This window comes from Seriola lalandi, unplaced genomic scaffold (assembly GCF_002814215.2).
Source record: "Seriola lalandi dorsalis isolate HSWRI2012SDOR001 ecotype SW California unplaced genomic scaffold, Sedor1 jcf7180002054676, whole genome shotgun sequence".
Taxonomy (NCBI): domain Eukaryota; kingdom Metazoa; phylum Chordata; class Actinopteri; order Carangiformes; family Carangidae; genus Seriola; species Seriola lalandi.
In genome coordinates, this window is record NW_019525229.1 from 488,755 (window position 1) to 514,773 (window position 26,019).

Here is a 26,019-nt window from a genome sequence, read left to right on the forward strand (position 1 = left end):
AGATTTTTGGCGTCAGGGCTTTAAGTGGTCGGATTGGAACATTCAGTCAGGCATGGCGAGCAGCGGGACTGTGCTCAGCCAGATGATTTACTATCTGTTTAAGAGTGCAGATGTTGCCCCTAAAAAAAAAGACTAAACTTGTGTTGATTTTTCTCGAGGAGTCCGTATGAGGGAGAGGGTCGGGATGAGGGGAGCAGGTGAGATACAGAACAGCCCGAAAAACCGAAAAATCCCCCACAAACCCCCAGGCTCTACCAAAACCGCCTGCCAATCAGTAGACTGGAGCCAATCAGTAGATGATCTCTGAGCTTGTTGTGAATGGCTGGGAGAGGGGGGCGGAGCTGGGATGTATAATTGGTTGGTGATGGTGATAGCGGTTTAACCAATCAGGGGACAGGAGATTAGCAGTGAATGGTAGCATCCCAGAGAGTTAGTGATGGTGTGGAGGTTGACCTGCATGGTGGTGTGTGTGTGTGTGTGTGTGTGTGAGAGAGAGAGGGGGGGGAATCAGAACCCAAGTACCCAAATGTGTGTTTGTGTGCAAGTACACATGAAATGCTCACAAACACACACTCATATAAATTCATACACATCTTTGTGATCTGAGACATGTGAACACACAAACACACACAGGGGTACTTAAAATTATTTTGCTTTTTGTCTTCATTAAATTCCAAAACCTCATCATCTCTCTCTTCCTCTCAATCATTCCTCTCCTTTCCGCCCCCCTTTTTTTGTCTCTACCTTTTAAAACAATTCTGACACGTTTCCTCTTTTTCTCTCTGCTCATTTCTTCTTCCCTCTTGCCTGTTTACTTCCACCCTCATCCTTCCTTCTCCCCACCTCTCCCTCTCTTTTTCACCTCCTACCCTCTTCTCTTATTTCCTCTTTATCCGTCCTTTCTTTCATTCTCTTTCCTCCTTCTCCTCCACCCTCCCACCCCTTCATTCAGGTCCATGCTGAGCAGTACAGTGGACAAGTCGGAAAAGACATCCGGTGGCGTTCTCTCCTCCTCTTCCAACAATGATGAGAACAACTCCTCACCAGGATCTGGAAACACCGGTAGGTCGTAGGTCACGTGCAGTATTTTGTGAACACTCATTTAATATCAACATCCTAGACTTGATTATATTGAAATGTTTCTAAAGTTCATCCCCTCTCATGGTTTTAAATTCGATTCCTTCCATCCTTCCTCCGTCCTGCCTATTTATTGCTCATCTTTCACCCCCTCCTCTCCCGCAGGTGGCACCGGCACTCCTCCGGCCATCGCCAGCCAGAAGGACTCGGCCAAGCCCCGCTCGCTGCGCTTCACCTGGTCCATGAAGACCACGTCGTCCATGGAGCCCATGGAGATGATGCGCGAGATCCGCAAGGTGCTCGACTCCAACAGCTGCGAGTACGAGCTGCGCGAGCGCTACATGCTGCTGTGCGTCTCGGGCAACCCGGCGCGCGACGACTTCGTCCAGTGGGAGATGGAGGTGTGCAAGCTGCCGCGGCTCTCCCTCAACGGCGTGCGCTTCAAGCGGATCTCGGGCACGTCCATCGCCTTCAAGAACATTGCCTCAAAGATTGCCAACGAGCTCAAACTGTGAGTGCGGAGGAGCAGTGAGGAGAGATAAGATTAAAGGGTGGAGGAGGAGGAGGAGGAGGTGGGAGGATGAAGGGGGTGATAGCGAGGATGAAGATGATGCTGTAGGTGGGGTGGGGGCACTGTGGAGGTCAGGAGGTAAGCTAAAGGGTGGGATCACTTTAAAAATAACACGATTGTTATCTGGACAAAGGTCTGACGTAGGGCTATTGGTTCTCTGAGACTAGAAAACGTTCTCCTTTTCTAGAAGTTTTGTTCCTTCAGTTCTTGAGGCCCTGCGAGTAGAAACTCTGAGCTGATCTGCTCTGAGTTGTGAAGTACTTACAGACCGAGGTCTTCTCATCCTGCTGGGGTTCTTTTTGTTTTGTTTTTTTGTTTGTTTTTTTTGTCACGTTCTACTTAGACGTTCCACTCTTCTGCATGTCCGATCTGCTCCCTCTGTTTTTTAGGAGTCACACTTTGATCACTTTGACCACTCCTGTCACTTCTTCCTGCTATTTATTCCGTTTCTCTGCACGGTTCTGCTGCCAGGTCTTTTGGGGTAGGGAGGGGGGACACCGGGTGAAAATGGGGGTTGGATGGAGGACAAAGAAAGCGGCGGAATGCTGAAAAAAAAAACGCTCTACTTTCTCTGAACGATTGACAGAAAGTTTGGAGCCTTATTTTGCTGGAAAACTCAAAAGAGTTTTGATTGAATTTGTTCTGATTGTTCCTCCAAAACTGAATGGACTCCAACTGAGCCAGGACTTTGGCTGCTGAAGCCCACTATCACACACATTAACACACACACACACACACACACACACACACACACACACACACAGCGACACATGTTTTCTGGATGGACAAACTCTGCTGTCGTTGGTTAAAGGACCCTCTCCACCCTCCACCTGCCCGCCCAAACCTCCCCTCCCGCCCTGAAATTAACTTTTGATCCATCCTTCCACCACATCCCTCCTCCCCTCACATGCACACACACACGTACACACTCACACTCTTCACCTCCCTCTCTTCCTCTAATTTCAGACTGAATTCAGCACAAACACATCCATCTTTTCACCTCATCACTCCCTTTTTCTTCCTCATTTTTAATTTTTCTCGCGCCATCGAGTCCGAGGAGGCCAGTTAAGACTTGATGTCATCATTGATCATACGGGCTGCAACTTTGAGTCCGTACTTGTTATTTTTTATTTAGTTTCTTCTTATTTTAAGGCTTTTAAAAAGAGTTGTGCACTGGAAAAGGGGGGCATATTGGAACCTGGGGAGGGAAGGACAGTTCGCGGACGGGGCTGTTGATGGATTTCATGTTGCCTTTCTTTGAAGAATTAAATTTGGGGTTTGTTTTTGTTGCATATGTCTGCACATAAATGCTCCAATGATGATGAGTTAATTTGTATGTTTTGTTTTTGAAATGTTGGTATCACTTTGGTTGGCTTCACGCCTTCATATCCAGAATGTCAACCCTGAACCGACGCATTTCTCTTCTACTTCTTTTTTTTCTTTTCTTTTTGTTTTTCGTTTCCTTCCCTCATCACGCTCTCTGCTACACGTTCCCAAAGAGCAAACACACAACAAAAAGGTGTCATTGGAGTATGTAACAAACAGTATGTGTGTGTGTGAATTAATTATAAAAGATCACTGGAAAAAAAAAAAAAAAAAAAAAAAAAAAGAAACAAAAAGAAACGACGACGACAACGAATGGTGAATTATTTTCTTCTGCTAGTTTTGATTTGATAATATATTTTTGTGTCGTTGAAAATTTTGGGTTTGTACAGATTAGGATTTGTTTTGGGAGGGAGGGAGGGACAGGGGGGGTGGGGGGTGTGAGGGGTCATGTCGGATCATATCATTGCTGCCTTTTCGGTGTAGTGCACCTTTAACACACACACATTTAACATCCAAACACAGCTCGTAGTGTATCGGATCAAACACAAAACCCCCCAAAGTGCAGGAGTTCTCGATGTATTTAATGATGTTGATGATGGTGGTGGTGACGACTACTGCTCCATTTTTTTTTTTGCCTCTTTTTATTTTTTGCTAGATTTTTTTTTTTAGGCCATATCGGTCCAGAATGGCTTGAAGCGGAGACAGAAAGCAGGAAAGACTTCGTTGTCAAAACATTTTTCATATCAGAGCACATGTTCGCGTTCAAAACCACAAACCACAAGAAGTCGCTTCCTTTTCTCTCTCCCTCTCTCCCAGTGCGTTTTGATCCTCCAGTTTGTCACAACAGAAGAAAAAACACACATGTGCGTGGGGTCAGAGAACGGGGGCACGACTGAGTCCCGTCAGCTGGTTGTACCTAACTTAACACTTTTCTTTCTTTCTTTCACGATGACTCACTGTCGTTATTTTCTTTCAGTTTTTAATACGTCAGATTTTTCTTTAAAAGTTGATCATTGTATTAAGGTGCTGGGTATTGGATTCTAATTATTATTCTGGCTGTTGCTGTTATATTATCTCTTTCAGGGTTGATTTTATTTTACATTATTTCGTTTTACATTGCTGTAATTTACATTGATTTTAAATGTGTTTTGAGCAAACTGTAACTGTAGTGGTGGGTTTTTGGGGTCGGGAGGGGTGATCAACTCCTGAAAAATGTATTATTTGTTTGTTTGTTTTTTTTTGTGCAAAGACAAAATGATGAAAAATTACAATGATAGTAATAAAAACAATGATATAATGATAGTGTGACTCTGAAATCCATTATATGAGAAGCAAGATGAAAGTGTGAAGTTACATAACCTGCTCTCCAAGGAAAAATTCTCTCCTTCAAGTCCGTTTAGTAGCTGTTGTAAGGTTCTCAGTCATTTCACTTGATCTTCTAATCCGATGCCAGACCTCTGTTATGCCCATGAGTCAGAATTAACCCGGGTTAACTCACGTCAGTCACTCCTGTTTACATTTTAACATGCTAAATAAAACTGAAAAAAACAGCTGTAGCACCTTTACAGCCTTCAAAATAAAATAATTTCTACTGAGCTATCTGAAAAACTTTGAATTTGTCAGAAGTTTGAACATTTTTTTTTTTTTTTGTGATTGCATGTTTTTGAGCATGCAGTTCAAAGTTCATTGGAAAAAGCAGTTGACTCGGCAAACTCACCAAAGATTCATTTTGTAGTTCTGGAGATTTCAATCATGTCACATGACCTTCATCAGCACATTATCTTAAGTTAGCAGAGAAACTGTTCAGAGCTCCATTATTTTCTTCAAGGATGTTGAAACCTACACCGGCAGATGGAGATCATGTGATATGACTGAAAGCTCCAGAACAGCAGCTAAATGGCTCTTGAGTTGATTTGTTTTTTGTTCAACTATTTATCCATATCCAATCTGTCTACCACAGTACTGCTGACCATGTATTTCTCACATGCTGAAAGTTGAAATGAACAGTGGTTGTGTTTTAGGTTCAGTATAATGAAGTTCACATGCTCAGTTTGCATCTGCTGGTGCCTCAGATATGCACAAGGGGGCGCTGTGAGAGAAACTCAATCATTCCCTGTGCAGGTGTTGAAGTTTGTAAGTGAATGAAAACTACTTCCAGGTGTGTAAAAAGTATTTTTGCGTGAATATTATACATATTACCGTTGTTGTTTTATGTGTGTGTGTGTGTGTTTAACAATATCAGACAATCTCACACTCCTAACAGGAACTCCGGTGTAGGATCTTTTAAAGGAGATATAGAGTCTAGACTCAATGTGACTCAGCATCAATCATTCTGAGCAACAACGGCTGCATAAACATATTCCAGGCGCCTACTGACCTAGCGGGTAAGAGTTACTACCAACTTCTGGCTCCTCACAAAGTCTTTGAGACAGACGGCGTCAGATCTGAAACTACACACTGATCACTTGTCCTTCTTTATTATTTTTTCTTTATTGTGATAATAAATGAATCTTTCAAGTTTTTTTTTTAAGCAAAAATCCCAAAAATATGAATGTTTGTTGCTTTTACTTGCCTCACTGTAGTAAATAAATAATTTAGGTTAAGGATGACCAGTCATATAATAAGCCATTTGATGTCAGCTCTGACCAAACAATTAATCGCTTAATAAAGAAAATAATCTGCAGATTCATCAATAATGAAAATCAAAACTTTCGTTTTAGCCATTTTTTCACAATAAAATACCACCACCTGCCCCCAGGTGTGTCAGTTAGTTAGTGGTAATTTGATTAAACACACTATTTAAGAATATGCACAACATAAAGTTAAAACAATGAATGTATTAAAATCTCAGACAAGTTTGGCTCGTCTACAAGACAGGATAACCTTCAGATGAAATCGGAGTTGACTCGGGGTCGCTGCTTTGCCTGGTTGATAATCTGCCTTTGTGAACAGCCACATTATTTATCTTAATGATCAAATTGTTAAAAACTTGCAGACGTGTCAGACAGGATTCTCTATGAGCTCTATTTCCTGCCAGTTTCCTAAAAAAAAAAAAAGTTGTTGATGCAGCCAATGCTGGGGTGTTCCTTCTTTGACCTAATGAGAGGAAACTTTCAATAACTGTGTACCATCTCATAAGCACCGGTTTATGTTTAACTTTATGTTTAAGTTTTTGTGCACCTTTAAACTTTATAATTTCAACTCCTCTCTGCTCACAGTTTGTTTGTTTGTCGACAGTAAACAGGCCGATTCCCTGGCTGGTGCACAGGTAGTGTCTCCAGCCCCGCTCAGGAATGTGGGAGCTGCAGGTGGTCCAACCTGTTGGGAGTCAACAGATGGTGTTTTGACAAGATTTGGCATTTGGGAACAGATGATGTGCACATGAAGCGCACACAATGCAGTTGCACACTAGCCACTCAGTGTAAATTAGGTCAATATTACAGCTCAGATTGAGTAAAAAAAAAAAAAATCAATATTCGATAAACTTTCAAAATGAATGACTGACAAATTGATATTTGGTCATTTCTTTATTCTAAAAAAAAAAAAACATCCGTCAAACACAAACAGTTCAGTTTCCACAATGTAAACAACTTCTCACATACAGTACACACAAGCAGTTTTTGAAACAAAGAAAACAAGTCCAAGCAAAGTCAAAAGGCAAGCCACGTTAAAGCCAAATGTAGTGACGACAGGCTGCTTCCATTCCCTCTCAGTGCTGCGCTCAAGTCGACACTGGAGGCCTCTTCTAACAAAAGCAGGCGATGTGAAACACAGTTTAAACAAAGGTTCATACATGACTCAGAAGGCAGTGAAAGACAAACAACTGGAATGTGAGGGGAGGCTAGATTCAGCATGACACCAACAGGTTATGTCTAAAAAAAGAAAAAGAAAAAAAAGAAAAATGAAAGTACCATAGAAAATGTTGTTCAGTCATCTACATTTGTTCGTGAAGTTGCCTGATATCAAACCTTAGGAGGCAGAAACTTGACTGTGGCAGGGCTGGGAAGGAAAACGCAGCATTTCCTGACAGTTCACCGTCTAAATTAATCGGAGGGTTAATGTTACAGCAGAAACTTCCTGCAGATGCCCTTTGACCTCTCAGGCCTCCTTGCTCTGTGCCTGGACAGGACAGGACTTTTGACTACCACAGAGAAAGCTGCCTTGACTCGACTCACAGGGCATCACAGAGCTGTCATCACGTCTTTGTAAATTCCTACCATGTGCTGACGAACAGAATACTGAACTGAATCATCTCAAACAACCACTGACATTTTGTGTCTCCTACAGAAACGTTGACCTATATGAATAGTAGATAGAGCAGATAGAGAACTTCACTCTGACATGTCTTTATGTTAAGTGATGCTTCCACCAGCACAAAGACTGGAAACACTCCGGCTGCCTCTGTCCAGAGGTAATGAATCCTCCCACCAGCTCCTCTAAAACCCACAAATTCACATGTTGTATTTCATGTTTAATCCTTAAAGTGTCAAAACCACAACCATTCGTTTTAGGGTTTAGCAGGTGCTGGACTATTTCTTGGTCGGGACGAGTTGCCTGGCAACCAGCTAACCAGGGACTCATGGAAAGAAGCAGAAATAGTCCAGCCACAAAAAAAGTAAACTTGTTTTTGTACAAAGTAAACAAAAGAAATGTGTTGACTGCAGCGTTAGAGGTGTTGTTAGGCAGACTTTGTTACCTTTGGATAGAACCAGGGGAGCTGCTGTTTCCATTGTGCTAAGCTAAGTTAGCCGGCTGCTGGTGGTAGCTTCATAACGACTGTACAGAGTCTTGCCATCTAGTTAACTCTGGACATGAAAGTGATGTCGCACTCTTGTGTCTAACATGTAGCAAGTAGCCAACACTGTAAAACAGCCAACTGGAGACATGGACAAACAGTGTGCTTTTAAAGCAATAACAGACTTTGGCAGAACATTTTTTTCTTTTTCAGTGTACACAAATCTGTAGGAGGTCAGAGAGTCATCCCATCATATCACACACAGGAGCCAATGTGTCGACCAGTGTTTGGGGTTGACGACTGGAAATGTTCCTCAGAAGTAAGCGACATAGCACTGGGCGAGTGAAAATAAACTGTGGCAAAATGTCCTGTTGAAATGTGAGACACAGTCCAACCACACGTGTTAAAAGGCTCCCTTTCTCCTTAGTGCTGAGTCAATAATTATCACCATAATAATAATAAAGTATGCACTATCTAAACTACTTACAGTAACTAACTGTCTATCTAGGGCTCACCTTTAAGTCTAGTCAAAAAAAAGGAAAACATCACTCCAGTAAATACTAGTAATACATGGCTATGAGAGAAGAGAGAGCTGTGATCTCCTGCTCTTCTTTTTCCATTTTTGCCCAAATCTGAACCAACAATTTCAACTATTAAAAGCCAAAGAAAGAAACTCATAGCTTTGAATACAAAGCTCGGTTTCTTTGTACCTTCTCGCTCCTCTTTGAGGGGCCAAGTTTTAAAGCAAAGATCAAATGAAAAGGTGGATTTCTTCACATTTCCGCCTGTTTTTCTAATTTTCAATTCCGATTTTCTAATCTACACGACCTCTCAGGAGGAGCAGGTTTGGCTCAGATGTGGGCAACTCTCCCTCCATTCTCACCTTTTCTTTCCCTCGTTTAATTCATCATTTGTTTTTCCTGAAGGCTGTTTGGATGACTTGATACCCGCCCGGTCGCACCTACAGTACAGATAGATATATATATATATATATATATATATATATTTTGTGTGTGTGTGTAAGTGTGTTCAACCACACTCCTCCGCAATCCAGATGTTCAACAGTTGCCATGGAGACGAGCAGGTGGGTTTTCTCTCTGTGGTCATGGCTTTCTTCAACAGCTTGATGATCCAGTGTCTCTGTTGTGTTCAGGGATTGTATTCCTTTTGTTCCCAGCATGTTGTGTGTGTGTGTGTGTGTGTGTGTGTGTGTGTGTGTGTGTGTGTGTGTGTGTGTGTGTGTGTGTGACACTAGAGAACTATGGTCTGGAGGTAGGTGTTTGTCAGTACAGTAAAGGGGTTCACTGCCTTACAAAGTGGACTTGTTGAGGGGCCCTCACACTCTTCCTGCCACATTTTACGAGCTGTGACGTCACCATAGGGACCTGAGCGTTTTCAATCGATCATGTGGTCATGTGATGCGTAATGGTCTCAGGAGCGAAGGTTAGGAGCGATAGAGTTACAGGAATTTTCTCTGAGAAGAGAGAAAGCATTGTGTTTGACTGAAAGCTCATTTGTGTGTGTTTGTGTGTGTGTGTTTCTACCCCTATTTTCATACATGTGTGTGTCATCAGTGCGAGTTGGACTGCTCCACTTTGAGCCCGACCAGCGACGGAGGCATCTGCCCTGCCGCAGTGGTGGAGGAGGAGCTGGGAGGAGAAGCCCTGAGGCTGGAGCCCCCGGTGGAGGAAGAGGAGGAAGTCACTGCGGGCCGGATGAGCGGAGGTGGCGGGTGGTTGTGTGGCGCGCGGTTCTGGAGCGGGCGTGTCTGGAGAGGAGGAGGCTGACGGAGGAGGCTGGGGGGAGCCGAGGGAGGCGCTGGGCGCAGCAGCGGAGGAGGCTGAGAGAGAGAAGATGGGGTCTGGGTTGAAGAGGGGGGAGAGGAGCTGCCAGCAGCGTCTGAGGGAGAGTCCTCCATTTTGACCTGAGGGGAGGGAGGAGACAGAGGTGAAGGAGGAGGTTAGGAGGGGGAGGACAATCAGCAGGCAACCAAACAAGATAAGGAGAAAGACAGTTGGATGCAGTTGTGGGAAAAGACAAGAGAGAAGGTGGAGACAGAAACATCAAGGAATCAGAGGGAAAAAGTAAAAAGAGACAGATGACGAGGAGACACATGTTCAGCTTTAAACCCCAGCAGACGCCAGAGAGGACAACTAAATATTACAACCACCTGCTCCTTCTGTCAAACACTCTCATCACATATGATGGATACATTTCACATTAGTCATATAGAACAGATAAAACGGTTCAACGAGGATCTGAAGCTCTGAAGAAGCCGAGTCCTGGAAAGTGTTGGTTCTGATAACAACGTGGAGTTTTACCTCCTAACTTTAAAGTTTCTCTTTGACTCAATTTTATATTGTATTGTGTGACAGCTAAGTACGGACTGAAGACACTGAACAGCCATGTTGTGTCTACATCATTCATTGCTAAACTGTTACAGTTTTTACAAAATATAATATTTACTAATAAGGGATAAACTTGATCTACATTTTTCTTAGTGATAAATTCCATAAAAAGATCCAAACCAACAATGATCTGATCCTAAGTATGACCTGATGCATCTTATCCATCCATACATCTTAAAACACACTGATGTAATGGTGACATGTTCATTACACACTGTAAGTTATTTTCAATTAGTCCCACATACACCTTCCTGCTGCCCCAGATACCTTCTAGTTCATCAACTGTGTATTAATCCGCGGCTGAAAATAGTCCCCCAACAAATGCTCAGTTTCCTCCTGTTTGTTAAGAACTACAGTGTCCAGATCAGGCCTCACCTCGTCCTCCTCTGCACCTCCATCTGTAGCTGCTGCAATCTCCTCGCCGCTCCTCCTGGGGTCTCTCTGGTCTCGGCTGGTGGCCACCTGCTCGGCCGCCCACTCCCTCAGCACCTCGTCCAGGTTGAACCTGCGTCGATAGCTCACGAAGAACGAACTCACCTGAACCGAAGGAGAAAGATGGAGAGTTAGAGAAGAAATGATGGAGGAGATAAAGTTGTGCGGCATTCAAGGACATGGACGCTGAGAATGGAGGGCAGAAGACAAATGAAAGGAGGAATAATGGAGATTATAGTTATCCTATAAAGAAAAATGCTTATCTAGACATAGGGATGAAGGAGAAATTGCAAAAGAGATGAAAAGCTGATAGGCAGCTCACTCAGAGTAAACTGCAGGGTGGAGGGTGAGACTGAGGTCACAACAGGAGATGAGAAAAGTGATCTTCATAAATCTTTCCCCAAGTTCAACACCTGAGAAAGATGATGCTCACCTGAGCTGGTGTCTTCGTCCCTATCACCTCTGCAATGGCTGCAAAGTCTTTACCGTAACGACGGATAGCTGGAGAGGGGACAGAGGAAAAACATCAGGTTAATGTTGTGTCTATGCGTCACTCATTTCATTGCCCTTAAAGAGCTGCAGGAACAGCTGCTTGCTTTGTGTGTTTCAGAGAAATGGTGCAGTGTGTATCAGAGGAAACAGAAGAGTGAATGTAGAGTGAGCTGGCGTGTTGATGCGTGTTTTCTGTTAACCTTCATCTGAGGTCAGCTGACTGAGTGCACCTGCTCTTTTACAGGCCTGACCTGCTTCACACTCACATCATTTCACACATTCATAACTTTCAGCCCGTGCTTTCGTCTACTGTTTGCACTGCACAGCTGCAGTTGTTGGGGATGGCACACTGCCTGCAGCTGCTGAGGGAAAGGAAAGAGGAGAGTTTTCTTATCTAATCTTAATTTTACCTGACTAGTGGATTAGTACTAGAGGTTTAAGTCTCTTCTCCTGTAACTTCTATGTTTTCCCACTAAATTAACTCAGTGGTTCTCAAACTGATCTAATCTTTAATTGTTTATTGGCAATTATGAGAATTATTTACCTTCATGTTCCATGAATGAGTTACTGTTCTTATGAATAATTTAAACTTTGCTCAAACTGCCAGGGTTTTCAGATACAACAGACACAACACTCTCCTTCTACCTGCTGAACCAAAGAGCAAAATAGACTTCATCATATTTGAGATTTGACTGAGACATTTGCTCAACCACCGTCACCACAGACATCAGATTCAACATCATCAACTACTCAAATGCATTCATGTAAATCACTGCATTATTTCTAAACAGGGATCAGTGTCATTGAAAATATAGCCATAATGATGATAATAATAATTAGATTCAATGTGTTTTATAACCATAACATCTGGTCATAATTGCAAGTAAATGCAATTATAAAATCAGTCATTCAGATCTTAACACCCATTCATGCTGTTGGGTGCCACGGCAGGCAGAACTGTGTGTCCATAGCAACAAATAATACCCACCCTCATGAGCCATGAATCCTCTGAATGCCCCTCTATACGACAAGTGTGTGTGTCTAACTGACAAAGTGCTGTGGACACTGAGCTGGAACAGAAGCAGCTTTACACCTCCTATAGCTTTAATTCACTCTCGTTACAGATGGAATCTGAACCCCAGTAGCTCCTATGTATTCCAGCTGCATCAGATTATCACAAGCGAAGCACTAAGACCTAATATGACCTAATAGCTCTGGTTCTAACAAACCATGGAGACTGAACACAGCAACTACATCAGCAAACAACTTGTTTTTATTTCCATGGCATCATGGAAACAATGCAAAATAGGTAAATTAGTCAGGTAATAGATTTAAAAACTAAATGCTATTTTCACAGACCAGGTAATGACACATTGTTCTCACATTATTTCTCAGATGTTTTAGGAGATATGATGAAGGAATGCAACGGAGACATACTGTCTCCAAAGATGATCTGCTGAGTGTCTCTGTTATTGATTTCTGCTTTAGAACATAAAAGCATTGAATCAAAGAGCAAATTAAGTTTTGTTCTTCAGCTCTCGTTCCCAAACTGTTCCTCTTATCTCTCTTTATACCAGTAAAGAACTACATCAAATAACTTATAGTCTTGTTTTTAACCTAAATAAACATTTTTAGTTCTAATCAATCCTAATATTAATATTATTGGCAAAATGTAAGTCACTGATTTCTCCAGTCAAAACACAGCAGAAATTCCTGGGGTGGAGGCAATGGATGGATGGTGCAATAATTCAGGAGAGACACTGTATGCAATGTATGTATGTATACAATACTAACACATGCAGTACAGACAGTTCCTGTGTGTGGACAATATGAATATGAATGTGTCCAACAATCTGACTTCTGCCTGTGAATGTGAGGCAGAAAGAGGAGAGCTAGTAACATGAGGTGACCTGTAGGAGGGGAAGGAAGATGATGCTGCAGCCTTCACTCACCCTGCACAGCCAGGAGCTGCTCCTCTGTGGTCCAACGAGAGTTCATCTTAGGGGCAGGCTGGGAGAGAGTCGGGAGAGATTAGAGCGTGAGGGGGGTAAAGTGGGTGGTCAGAAAGAAGAGGAGAGAGAGGGGAAAATGACAGCAAGAGAGCAAAGAGTAGATTAAGACTAATCTCAGTCCCACAAGGGGTGAAATAATATCTGGAGGGAGTTGGGGAAGGGCAGAGTGAATAACTGAAAGAGGAGAGGGACAAACTGGAGAGATCAGGGACGGAGAAAAGTGAAGACAGGCAGGAAACAAAGATCAAAGCAGGGATAGATGGTGGATGTAAAGGAAGGAAAACGTAGAAAGAAAAAAAGATTTACCTCTGCAGGTTTGAACCCATCAACACCTTCATTTAGACTCTGTTTCACACTACTGTTGTTCTGTTTAATAGACTGAACCTGAGAGAAAGAGTGGAGGGACAGAAAGAGAGGGGACAGTGTGGTAAGTTAGTTTTCTGACTGGTAGCACTGATGCTGTTATAACAAAAAGCTGTAGCTCAAAATACATAAACATAGTGTGTCACAAGTCTTGCTGTTGCTGATGCAGTTTTAAAATGTGACCAGTAACAGTAGATCTTATAAGTCCCTCTGTGTATTTTAAGTGCATTTACACTTTCCAGTCAATCGGATGACCAAAGAAAAAGGCCAGATTAAAAACATACTTGTCTCTTGAGTGACACCAACTGTGTGTCCAGCTGTCGTACAGTTAGCACCCCAGCATCGTGAGAGGCTGACAGGGACATGATGTCTCCCTGGTCCAGGTGCATGCCTTTGGGTGGCCTGCGGCGGGCTCTGAGCGGGTGGTGGCGGTACTGAGCCCCGATGCTTTCCTTCTTTATCGGCCCAGAGCGACTGGGGGTGGCCTTGTCAGAGCTGGTGCTGCTGGGGTTCTGTTTCACTGCCTTGGTCGACAGAGGAATCACACAAATATTAGAAATGAGCTTCAGGCACATTATTACATTTTTACAACATCAACACGACGGCAGCGTTACATTTATGCATAATAAATGAAGCAGAAATTGAAGGATATAGCGAGCATTGATTTGGTTGGACTGATTTCCTCAGGCAAGTCATGACTAAAAACTAAAGTGTGTTTATATAAGCATTCACACAAAGTCTGTCAGTCAAACAAATACTATTAAGTTTTTCATTCCTCACCTCTTTCTTGTTGTCAATCTCAAAGTCACTGTCACTGCCAGGGTCTCCTTCCTCCAGCTCATCATTACTGCAAGAAAAAGAAGAAGAAATTAAACTAAACACACCCATGCTTCGGCTTTGTCCACATCCAGCTGTGTAAATTAAAACTATGTTTGATATAATCCAAAATTATTCCTGAAATGCTCAAAAATGTCAGCTGAAAATGACAAGAAATAATATCAAAAGGATCTCATTTATATTCATGAGGCTCTTGTTTCCCCAGGATGACATGCTTATCAAGTGTCATTTAACAAAAGCGTTTTGTAAATGTCAGATCTCAGGTGAGTAGTTTCTGGGAGAACTTAAAGTTTCCTTTCCTCAGTCCTTCCTCTAATAGTCACTCTTCCCTCAGTCCATCCCTCTACTCATCCCAGCCTTCTCCTCTCCCTTCATTCTCTGTTTCCCCCTGGGGTTATTATTAAAGTTTCATGGTTTCTCATGCCTGTCATCTTTCTCTCTCTTGCTGACCAGCCTCCTGGCCTGTCGGTCCATGACTGAGGTCCTGGTCCTGGTCTTCTTCCAGCTGTAGTAGTACTTTACCAAACTGGAGATCAGCTTGTCTGGAAGCTACACACAAACACAGACAATCAATAAATTGAGTATTAAATTATCAAAAAATGAAATGAAATGACAGCAATTCCTATACTAAATATACTGGGGTGTGCGTGTTTGTGCGTGTGTGCGTATGTGGTATCTTCCCAGTCTCTCACCATCTGCTGGATGCGATGGAAGCTCTTGCCGTGGAAGCTGAAGGCCTGTTCAAACAGCACTTTATCCTCGACCGTCCACTCGTCTGGGAAGGGGGTGAAGTTGGCGAGGTCGGCCAGTGAGCGTTCCACGTCGTGTTTGTGCCACAACAACATGCCCAGGGCCTGATGGAGCGGTGAGGACAGAGGGATGGCGAAGAAATGGGGGAGTGTGTCATAGGAGGGAGCAAAAATAGACAAACACAGGTAAAAAAAGTTAAGCTGCTGTAAAATGTAGGTGATATTAGGCTAGACCTTTTAAATATACCACTATCTATGTCGTTTAAGTTTTAAAGAAAAATATGGAAAGATAAAACTAACCTGCTCCATGTTGTACCCATGTTTCTCTTTAGCCATCAGGATGTACTCATCCACTAGAAGAAGAGAAAATGGGTTTAAAAGGAAGTAAGAGGGGGTAAAGATCAGTAAGAGAAGGAGAAATGAAGAGAAAGAGAGCAACAAAAAGAGAAGAAAGGCAGTGGAGTATAGTACGAGGTAATAGCATTTTGGGGAGGGTTGCACAGGAAAACCAGGTAGAGAACGTCAAGATTTAAGGAAAAGAATTTGCATAAATGAAGGAGAGAGAAGAAAGATGGAGGTGAAGAGAAAGTGCACATAAACAGACAGAATGAAGGTTTTAATTACTATATTCCTCTGTCAGCATATAGTCACTAAACTGAAGGTCAAGTTGTTAAGCTTGTACCAGTGAATCTGAGGTAAGGTCTGTGTGTGTGTGTGTGTGTGTGTGTGTGTGTGTGTGTGTGTGTGTGTGTGTGTGTGTGTGTGTGGCTTACACATTGCATCAGACAGCTGACTGTTGGGACACCACACCAACATGCTCCTCTGGTCCTTTTCATTGTAGCGGGTTGGACTGTCTATAATGAAAACAAAAGCAGACAGTTTCAGACACTAGATCGAGACATAGAGCTTACACTTATATTTGAGTCTCTTTCGCTCAGTCACATCAGTTATTTGTGCCTTTTATTAACTTTTACTTTCTTCCTCCCTCTTCTTTGCATGTTTTATCCTGCCTACACTACATCTTTGGCTCCATCTTCATTAGGAAGAAAGGCGAGGAGGAGACAGTGACGTGCCAGAAGACAATAAGAGGGAGGTAGGTCTAACTGCTCCTATCTTCCTCTGGTGCAATGTGATTGTTGTGGGGCAACTTCTTCTTTCTCTCTGGATATTATGGTAGTTGTTTTCCCACTGTTCAGCCATTTTACTTCTACTTCTCATACCAGTCATCAGTGTATCTCACTAAGCACTGCTTCATAATCTTTAAACCTTTTCTAACTTTACTCTAATCCAACGTGGCTACACTTTTGTGAAATGTAAGAAAAAATAGTTGAGGTCCATTTGTGTTTACCGAAGCAGATATGATAAATAAAATAAAGGGTTTAAATACTGCAGGGCTAACCCTTTAATTTATTAAACAAAGACTTCACACCCACCTCAGAGACCTTGACTGTGCGGTGTTGCAAGCAATTCTAATTATCTAACACATTTTCTAACTTTTAAGACTTCTACTTCATCTTTATTGGATTCATTTAAGGCCTTTAATACACAGATACCTTTAATACACAGATACCTTGATACATGAATTAAGCATTCATGTAAACCTGTCAATCTGAGCTGTGTGGAGGAAGTATCAGTCCTGTGTTAAATGTCACAATTTCTGCGGTTCCCATTAGTCAGTAATTATTGTTGCGTCACTTAATCCCATTAATTTTGCCAGAATTTCTTTCTAACTTTTGTTGCACTTCCCCACCTTATTCTGTGCTGCCTGAATGACTGAGTAACTGAAAATTATTACCATGAGATGAATTTTATTCCCATATTAAACTGTGTAAACTGTGATCTAACATTTAAGCAGGTAGGGTAAAACATCTGGAAGAAAACAGGGAGACAGAGAGATATAATTTCAGACATTTTGCTAGTTCTACTTCCCCTCTCCATTTTCCTGGATTTCCACAGTAACACTGGTCATTTGACCTTCATTTCTCTCATCATCTGCATTCCCCTCCTTCCTCCATTTCAATGTCCTATAGTCACCTCTATGTCTCCTTCTCAGCCCTGATTTCCTCCCCCTCTCTCTCTGATGAACTCACTTTTTATTTCTCTGTCATTTCCCTTTCTCCCATTCTTTCCTCTATGCCAGCTTACCTGGTTTGAACTCTGGGATCTGAGCCTGGTAATCTCCTCCCACTCTGATCATACTGTCTGTAGAAGGAGACACAAGATGAACATGACTTTATAAAGTATTTCAAAGAGAGATAGATAAAGTGTGGTAAAGGGGATGGGGGACTAGTATTCAAGTAACAAGGCAGAAATTTCACTAGTAGTTGCAGAGCCGGATAGACTGGATCATAAGAAGGAGGATATCAGATCAGACAGGAGGAGAGCCATCTATAGGGCGACAGAATAAACAACAGAGTATGATAAGCATCTTCTATTGTGGATGTGCTAAGCCATCTAATGGGCTTCGGTATTGGTTTACCGAATCAAGTCTCTGCCTCTACAATATCAAAGTCCGTTAGACAACTACACATGAACTCAGAGAACTGAAGTTTCATCCAATTAATTTCTTCTCAATGACAAAATACTGTATCAGCTAAATCATTTTCTTGTAAGGTGTACAGTGCAGTGTTAACTTAAGCAAAGTCTTGAAATGTTTATTAGTTTTAGTCAAATTTGATTTTTGTTAAGCTTTAGTCTAGTTTTAGTCAGCGCCATCTCATTTTCATCATACACTCATTATTGTTATTTATGCATTTTGAGGCTAAAGCTGTTGCCATCATTGAGTCCAGTTACCATAGTTACAGGTGTCTCGCAAGGTCTACATGTCCCAATCCAGTTAGCATTTCCAAACTCTGTCGGTTTAAACAGATCTCTGTAATCTAAGCTAGTGCTGTTGTTCCTGTTAACATGGTGTTACTGCAGCTACCTGTGCTGTTCACTGCAGAGCAGTGAGTCACTCACAAGCTGGATTCACTCATCTGGTCACTAAAATACTCTTCATTTTCTGGTTTTAGTTTGAGAGAAGACATTATATTGTAGCTTAACATCAATACTGTGATCTTTGTTTAGCAAACATCTAGAGGACAATTTAGATGGACCGCTGAAATTAAGCCTGGAACTTACTTGTCTAATTCTCAGTGGATTGTGGATGAATTTATTCCATAAATCGGTTTCTTCCAAGAACAGGTAACATCAGATAACATTACTGACAGACACATAACTTTGCAAGGTGTTTCTTATTGTTAATAGTGCAACAGATAAAGCAGCTAAATCACCGTCTGAACTTTGGAGGAAACTGTTTTACTAATCAGAAGATATAGTGTTTGCTCCCATGAGGCCTGCAGGTTGTTGTACTTTGCATTAAAACATGTCCATTTGTCCGTCTTTCACATTATTGTTTAGTTTTTATTTGTTAACAAACGTAATATATTTCATCATAGTTCTTGTTTTGAAAGGTTACTTTTTATTTAGTTTTAGTCTGTATTTTGTGAAAAACAGGTCATTGTCGAATATTTTTTGTCATAGTTTTCATTAACAAAATTAACACTGGTACAGTGGAATTCAACAGCTCTCTACAAGGCATGGACATAAAACACTGCAGGAAACCCTGAGGAGATGTAATTAGTTTTAAACAGCGCAAACAATTCTGAAGTACTCATGTTAAGAAACACACTGCCTGCAAACATTTTCAGGTCAAGGATGGAAAACACATTTGGATGACAACTTCCACAAATAGAGACTTCCTTTAATCAAAAATCTGAATTACAATGGCTCTAATGGTTTTATAAGATCAAGAATTGCTTGCTATACTTAATATATTGTTCTACTTATTTGGGCTTTTGTTTGGTTCTACCATGACAGCAGGAAGCTCTCAGTCACAGCATATAACTTGTCTCTTTACACAAGAGAACAATTAAAATTCAGAAATAGCATATGACGTGAAAGTATCACTACCTGTGATATTTTTATCAAGAGAACATCCAAATTAAATAAACCCACACAGGAAGTGTGATAGTGGATGGCAGACATTAAGTAATTAGTGCTGTGGTGAAGCTAGCGAGAATCAGAAGAGATGGACAGAGGGTGGATAGCAAGGAACGAAGAGAGACTACAAGTGGAGCAAGGAAGCAGACCAGAAGGAGGAAGAGACAGATTACTGTTTCCACAGGGACAGAGGACAGGAAGAGAGGAGAAGGGGGTGATAGAAAAACTGGAGTAGATGGTAAGAAATGGGTGGGGAGAGGCAGGAAGGGGAACAGAAAAGATGAAAGAAAAATGGGTAGAAAGAAAGACGGAGGCAGGATAGGAGACACTGGCTGAGAGAAAAATGAGGGAGAAATGAGACCAATTGATGAGGAAGATGAGGAAATGAAATGGAAGACTGAAGATGGATGGAGGAGGTGGAGGTGGGGATAAATGTGGTGGTTGCAATAATATGGGTAGTGACGTGCCTTTAGAACAATCCCTAACTATTCCGGTTGTACTGCTGTGTTTGATCTAAAAATGTGTCCCAGGTCCATGTGCAGGGTGAGATAATAGTTATAAAATGAAAAGATCAACAGCAAGTCAGTGGGTGAAGGAGAAAATGGAGGAAGGAAAGATGTATGTGGGCAGAGGATGACAAGGATGGAAGAGTGTGGGAAGGAGGTGGAGGAGAGAAGGAGGGGACGACAGAGAAGAGCAGTGTGCAGGGACTGAAGAAGCACTGCAGCAATGCATTGAATGCAACCGGAACAGCTGCCATGATGTATCTGTACAATGGAAATGTCTGCATCTAAGAACACTTTGTGCACTCTTCATGTTAGATCAGCAAACACAGTAGATACATGTTAAATCAATTCTCAACTTAGGGAGAGAATTCAACTCTGTATAATATACTTCAGTTTAACGTGTTGAAAATCTCTACCATGAGCATGCTCTTCATCACTGCTCTCCTCCTCAGAGTGTGGTTGGCTGTTGCCATTGGTTACAGTCTTGGCTCTGCTCCTGGACAGGACCCCGGCCCCCGAGCGCTCCATCACTGAGGGCATATCTGCAAAAAACAAACAAACAAAACAACAAAACACAAACTTTAAATATTAAGTTTCACCACTGGCACCCCTGTTCAATATTCAACATCCCATAAATCTATCAGTTAACTTTTTTTTTAACGAGTTGGCTCCTATGTGTTTTCACTTGAAACCCTATAAAACTTCATTCACTCTTGTAAAGTACAACAGCACCTTATGCTGCTACCCTGGAAGCATTCCCATTATTTTCCCTTGAGCTGAGTTTATTTTTCCAAACACTGGTGTACATACAATACATAAGAGAACTTCGTTCATCCACTCAACAACTCAGTTATCGCTCCCTGACCCTCATTATCATTCAACAGCTCTCAGTGTCACTTAATAACTTGGTATCTCTCAAATCAAAAGGACCTTACACTGGCAACAGTTGAGTGGGACATTAGGCGATGAAGATGCCACAACATGGCCTTTATTTGTTGGCTGACACACATCTGTTACTAATCTCTAGGTTCCGGCTAAGGTTAAGTTCTCATCTTCTTCTGCCAAGCATTGACCTCAAGAGCACAACCACCCACAGTCCACAGGCATTTCTTCAGTTTGTTGATCACTCATTCACTTTTTCCTTTGTTATTCTGACTAATTAAAAGCATGCTCCTGTCATCGGGGCACCACCAACAAACAGAACAGTGCTAGTGAGCTGGACCATGGTTTAAGACATGTTTTTGGTTTTAACATGAGAGCTAACATGACTAATCAATCTACAGAAAATAATCTGCAATCATTTTGATAAACAATTAGGGATGCTCCAATCTGACTTTTTCTTCCCTGATACAACTTCCAGTACTTCAACTCAGGGTTTCTACCTGACACAGAGCACTGATCCCTTACCAGTGCTCTCTTTTTCACATATTTCAACTCTCCAAAACCTCACTGCATGGAACTGGAATCATTTTCATGCAAGGTAACATGAGGCAACGTTCGGCTGTGGCACTAAAAGCTGAGTTGACAGCTTCCAGTGAATGACTGTAACTGATAGCAGCAACAATTAATTTTATAAAGACATTGATAGAGAAACTTTAATTTATGTATAACTGACTTGATTAATAATTTTAGTCATTTTTCAATCAAAAATCTCAAATGTTCCCTTGTTTCTGCTTCTTGCTGAAGTTTTGTTGCTTTTCTTTGTCTTACGTGATAATGAACTAAATATCTTCAGGTTTTGAAGAGACATTGCTATTGGCAATTATACACTAATTCTTGACATTTTATAGACCACACCAAACAATATAATTGATTATTTAAGAAAATAAGCCCTAAGAAACACTAACACATCTTATTAGTTCAGAGCAATATTAGTAACAGTGAATCTGACAAATTTTGACAATGAAAAACAAATAGATTTTTCCAGCACTCTAACATTTTCAAAGCTGAAATGATTAGTTGATTAATCGATTATTCAACTGACAGAAAACGATTCTTTTAAGAAAAAATGCTACAATTTATCTGAATATTTGCTGGTTGTCTTAGTCTTCCATGGTAGAAAAAAAATATATTTGGTTTTATGTATTGAGTTTTATGTTATGAATATTGGTTGGACAAAACAAGCTGTGTCAACATGTTAACCTGAGCGTAATAGGTATTTTCAATATTTTCAGATGTTTATAGACCAACAGATTAGTAGAGATAAAATTAGGTCAGCTCCTTTGGTCAATCTAAAGTGAAAATGGTCTGTAGTTTTAAAATTTTGTGTATGCGAAAAAGACAAAAATAGTGATGTTGTTTTGCCCTGACCTGACCCTATATTGAACAGGTCTATGCATATTCAATTACACTATTAAGAAGTCCAAATGTGGTGTCTTATTTTTAGCCTGGCATCATTTCCAGTCTCCAATATGAACATGTATGCATAGCAAAAAATCAAACTGCAATCCATCATATGCCTCTTTAAACATGTCAAGGAAATCCATACTGGCACAGTGAACCCCTCCAAAAGCCAGGGAAAGCCTTAAAAATTGTCAAACACGCATCTACACACACACACACACACACACACACACACACACACACACACACACACACACACACACACACACACTCACTCACTCACTCACTCACACTCACTCACACACACACACAAACACAATTGCACACTGCAACTGACAAGTGGCAGAATCTGAAAAACAACGTGGAAAAAACGTGCCATGGATAACATGAGAGCCCTCCTTCATGAAGGGGGCTCTCATTTTAAGTGTCATCTACAGTCAGTGCTATATCATTACGTGTCCAAGCCTCGTTTTCTTCCCCTCTCTCTCTCTCTCTCTCTCTCTCTCTCTCTCTCTCTGCATCTCCGACCCAGTGAGTCCTACAGTTGCACAAAAGACTAGACGGTCAGCTCAGGACACAGCTCCACACGGTAAAAAGTATCCCACCAAAGCTGCTTCCTCCTACACAAACAGTGCGGTTACAAACGACAGTTGACCACAAACAAAGACATCGATATCTGTGACAGAACAGGGTATAAACAACAATTACGTCCAAAGAATTTGAATTGCAAACACTTGCTTTCTGTCGTCACCACATCAGCAACTTCATCTCCAGTTTACTAACTTGAAATGCAGCCAGAACAAAGCAGGGACGCGCAGCTATGTGACAAACGGGCTCAATCCCTCATATTAAACATGAGCAGTTATGCTGCTGGAGGGGGTAGAGGGCAATCTTTACAGCCCGAGAGATTAAATCACATATACCAAACTCAGGGTAGACAATACAACCGTCTGAGGCTCTCTGGGGGTCTTTGTCTGTCGCTCCCGGTGCCCCCCAAAACTACAACAGCTGTCCTCTCTAACTTCACTGGAAAATCACACCTTCCAAACCTAGATCCACCTTTGTCCACTTAAGTCTATCCCGATGTATTAGAGTTTGGTAAATCGCTGAACTTACAGCTACCAAGGAGAAAGAGCTGTATAATCCCGCCCAGGTTCACTTTCAGGGAGAGTTTGGGGGGCTGTGGTAGCCTCGGACACTGCGACGGTAGCCTCGATGTCCACCAGAATAATCAACTTTTATGAGCTATACGAGCTAACACAAAAATACACAACTGCTAACTCGGCTAGGCAAGATCTATTTGTAGTAATAAGTATTGCTCAACCTCCCACTTGTGCCTACTAGCCTGATTAATTTCCACTACCTCTGACCAGCGTAAGGAAAGCTTTTCTAAGTTTCTGTCACTTGACTTCAATATTAGGAAAATCGGATTCTATTGTGCAAAACGACGAAAACATCAATCATTGTTTATTAAGTGCAAGGTATTACATTTATTTTTTTGCTACAATATAAATTTCTAAAAGGGTAGTTTGATACGCGTCTCCTCTTTGATGCCTCATCTTTGACTCATACTGACAAATAACGTTGACAATAATAGTCCTAACTGACTAATAGTATGCTCATGGGTCTCAGAGGTACAGTGGCATTTTTGTATCTGGTAAAGGTAATACTGTAATATTACTATAGGGACTCAGTTTTAAGCACTCGTATGTAATTATAAAATATTGGTTTTCAATAAATAAGTTCATTATAAAACCTCAGAAAAAATATGAGGTGGTGGATTTGTGCAAGGCGTTTTATGTGAGCTATGTTTGCTAACTAAATCAATATTTTCATAGCTTTTCTGAGCAGTTATCTGTGTGCTGTGTGTCAGACTTTGAAGTCCTTTTGTTTTCCCCACGCTTACGTTGCTGTTACTACTACTGACGCTACTGTCTGCTGCTGCTGGCATGGAGTAAAAACTCGTTCTCTAGGTTATTATAACTCTACTTGGCGGTCCGTTTCAGGACCTTTAGCTGCAAACTGCCTCACTTTGAACGCCTCAAATAATTTCTGGTGGCTGAACAATAAGAAGCGGGCGACAATTCATTGCTCACCAAAGTGCAATCTGAACTCAAACCCAGTTGGTCGTTGGGATGCTAACGTTAGCCAGTTAGCTTGCGGCTAGTACCCTCGCGTTACATTAGTAACGTTAATAGTTGGAAGTCGAGATAACAGTCACACTGTACCTGTGTTTCGTTTCTCTCCGCTTTCCCGCACTCAAAACTTATCTGCGCCTCTGGTCGCCGTTTATAATCCCCTCGGAAGTGCTAAAAGATAACTACTGAACCTAAAACGGCTTAATTCTTGCCTAATTGATGAACACAGTCAGTACAATGAAGTGAACAGCATGGATAGATGGAAGCAGCCGTGAGTGCGAGTGTGTGCCGGGGAGCCGGACAACACCCGGAGAAAAGTGAGGTGGACGTCCGCTCGGATGCGTTCGCCTCTCCCAACCAGCCGTTTGGATTGACAAAAAGTAGTTCTGCAAAACTATTAAGTGTAGCCTACTCCTGGTTTTGAAATTTTGTTGCTAAACATGTCATTTGACATCTTCCAATTCTTTTCCCAGCTCCCCTTAATAAAAAGCTTTGGTGAAAACAAAATCATCTTTTTAATCTGTATACCTGGTAATTCCCACAATGCTTAGTATTTACAGTTAATCTCCTTGAAATAGCAGGAGAAAGAAGACGCGGTTATATTTCATAGAAACGCTTTCTGTTTTAGACTCTTAATCTGCCATCTATCAAAATCCCATAAATTTGGGACTACTTGCCAGTGTGTCGGCGGAGGGATTCGTCAACTGTGCATCTCCGTGCTGAGCCAGGCTGTCCAGACTTGTACTGATGTATGCATGGTGGAGAAAAGGGCAGGAGAGTGGGGTATAATTGAACAGTGTGTATGTGTGAATGTGCATGTGTGAGAGCGTGCACGTGTCTTCAAGAGCGTGCGTGACTTTTCCCATGACCTGTCAATGACTCAGATAAATAATAATAATAATGTACTTTCCTTATTTATTTTTTTATTTATAATGTCGAACAATTCATAGAGTTCTGCCCGGTGTCTCTATGTGTGTGTATGTTCATCAGTCTGTGCATATGTGTGTGAGTGCACAGGTAGAACAGTGTGTGTGTGTGTGTGTGTGTGTGTGTGTGTGTGTGTGTGTGTGTGTGTCTGTGTGTCTGTGTGTGTGTGTGTGTGTGAGCAGAATAGGGAGTGTTTTTCAGTGATAGCTGAAGCAGAATTTCTCACACCTGATGCTGGCAATAAGCACAATAACCCCCACAATAACACACACACGCATACACACACGCATACACACACGCACACACACGCACACACACACACAGCCTGCTGTTACCTTCACAAGTGCCTGGTGCTGACATGTAACAGTCTGTTACATACTCCTCCAGCTTTTTCTCTCCCTACTTTCTCCTGGCATCACCACCTCCTCATTTTCCCCCACCTCCTCTTTATCATCCCAGTTCTATCCCTCTCCCACCTTATCTCCATCTCCTCTGTGATGTCTGTTGTTTGTCATCCACCTTTTCCTCTCCACACCTCTGCCTCCTGCTCCTCTCTGTACCTCCCCTATTTGCCTACTTATTTTATATCTCCTTCCTTTTGCCTCTATGTCTTTCTCCTCTCCAATACTTTCTGCCTCTTACCTCCTTCCCCTTCTTTCCACCTCCTGAATATCTGCCCTAATTCTCCTCCTAGTCTCCCCCCTTTCCTCTCTCTTCTCTTTCTGTTCCCTCTGTCTGATTTTTTTTGTTTCTCCTCCTCTTTCCTCCTTTCTCTTCTTCTCCCCTGCCTCCCTTCTTTTTGCCCATCCATTTCCTTTGCTTCCTCCGCTTTCCTCCCCTCCTTCATATTTCTCCCCCTCCCTCCCCTGCTCTTCCACACCCCCCCTCACTTCCTCTCTCCAGTGATGACTCCTCTCCTGTGTCTTTCCTGCCTCCCTCCCTCCCTCCCTCCCTCGTCCTTCCTCCTTCATCTCCTTCCTCACCCCTCCTCCTCCTCCTTCTCCTCTTCCTCCTTCCTGTCTCTCTAATGTCGCTTTCGATTTGAACAGTGTGTGTGTGTGTGTGTGTGTGTGTGTGTGTGTGTGTGTGTGTGTGTGTGTGTGCGTACGTGCAAATTCT

The 26,019-nt window shown here is 42.0% G+C and overlaps 2 protein-coding genes across 12 annotated transcripts in view; one reads left to right on the forward strand and one right to left on the reverse strand.

Moving 5' to 3' along the window:
- mark2b (MAP/microtubule affinity-regulating kinase 2b) overlaps positions 1-4,276 on the forward strand; it is a 53,251-nt gene extending 48,975 nt beyond the window's left edge. For 7 of the 11 annotated variants that reach the window (XM_087178082.1, XM_087178085.1, XM_087178090.1 and 4 more), the window contains 3 exons: positions 159-197; positions 953-1,062; positions 1,243-4,276. In XM_087178082.1, coding sequence (XP_087034208.1) covers positions 159-197; positions 953-1,062; positions 1,243-1,592 — 499 coding nt within the window. In that variant the 3' untranslated portion in view covers positions 1,593-4,276. The remainder of the gene's footprint in view (positions 1-158; positions 198-952; positions 1,063-1,242) is intronic. The other 4 variants (XM_087178084.1, XM_087178086.1, XM_087178088.1 and 1 more) reach the window with 2 other exon arrangements.
- Positions 4,277-6,486: 2,210 nt separating this feature from the next.
- Positions 6,487-24,253, reverse strand: rcor2 (REST corepressor 2). The gene is made up of 14 exons (XM_023421730.2): positions 24,064-24,253; positions 19,909-20,034; positions 17,148-17,204; positions 15,776-15,856; positions 15,303-15,355; positions 14,946-15,107; positions 14,678-14,802; positions 14,197-14,263; positions 13,701-13,940; positions 13,360-13,437; positions 12,994-13,051; positions 10,983-11,050; positions 10,493-10,654; positions 6,487-9,633 (listed from the first exon to the last, which is right to left on the reverse strand). The coding sequence occupies exons 2-14, from the start codon at positions 20,030-20,032 to the stop codon at positions 9,280-9,282; spliced, it is 1,629 nt and encodes a 542-aa protein (XP_023277498.1). The 5' UTR covers positions 20,033-20,034; positions 24,064-24,253; the 3' UTR covers positions 6,487-9,279.
- Positions 24,254-26,019: the final 1,766 nt, after the last annotated feature.

What these genes read in the sequence shown, in the direction of transcription:
- rcor2 (XM_023421730.2), bottom strand. Translation starts at nt 20,032, where the DNA reads ATGCCCTCAGTGATGGAGCGCTCGGGGGCCGGGGTCCTGTCCAGGAGC. An exon ending in TGGTGTCACTCAAGAGACAA is followed by an intron (nt 13,438 to 13,700) that starts GTATGTTTTTAA and finishes TCTTTCTCTCAG; the next exon opens with GTTCAGTCTATTAAACAGAA. An exon ending in ATGGGTTCAAACCTGCAGAG is followed by an intron (nt 13,052 to 13,359) that starts GTAAATCTTTTT and finishes ACTCTCTCCCAG; the next exon opens with CCTGCCCCTAAGATGAACTC.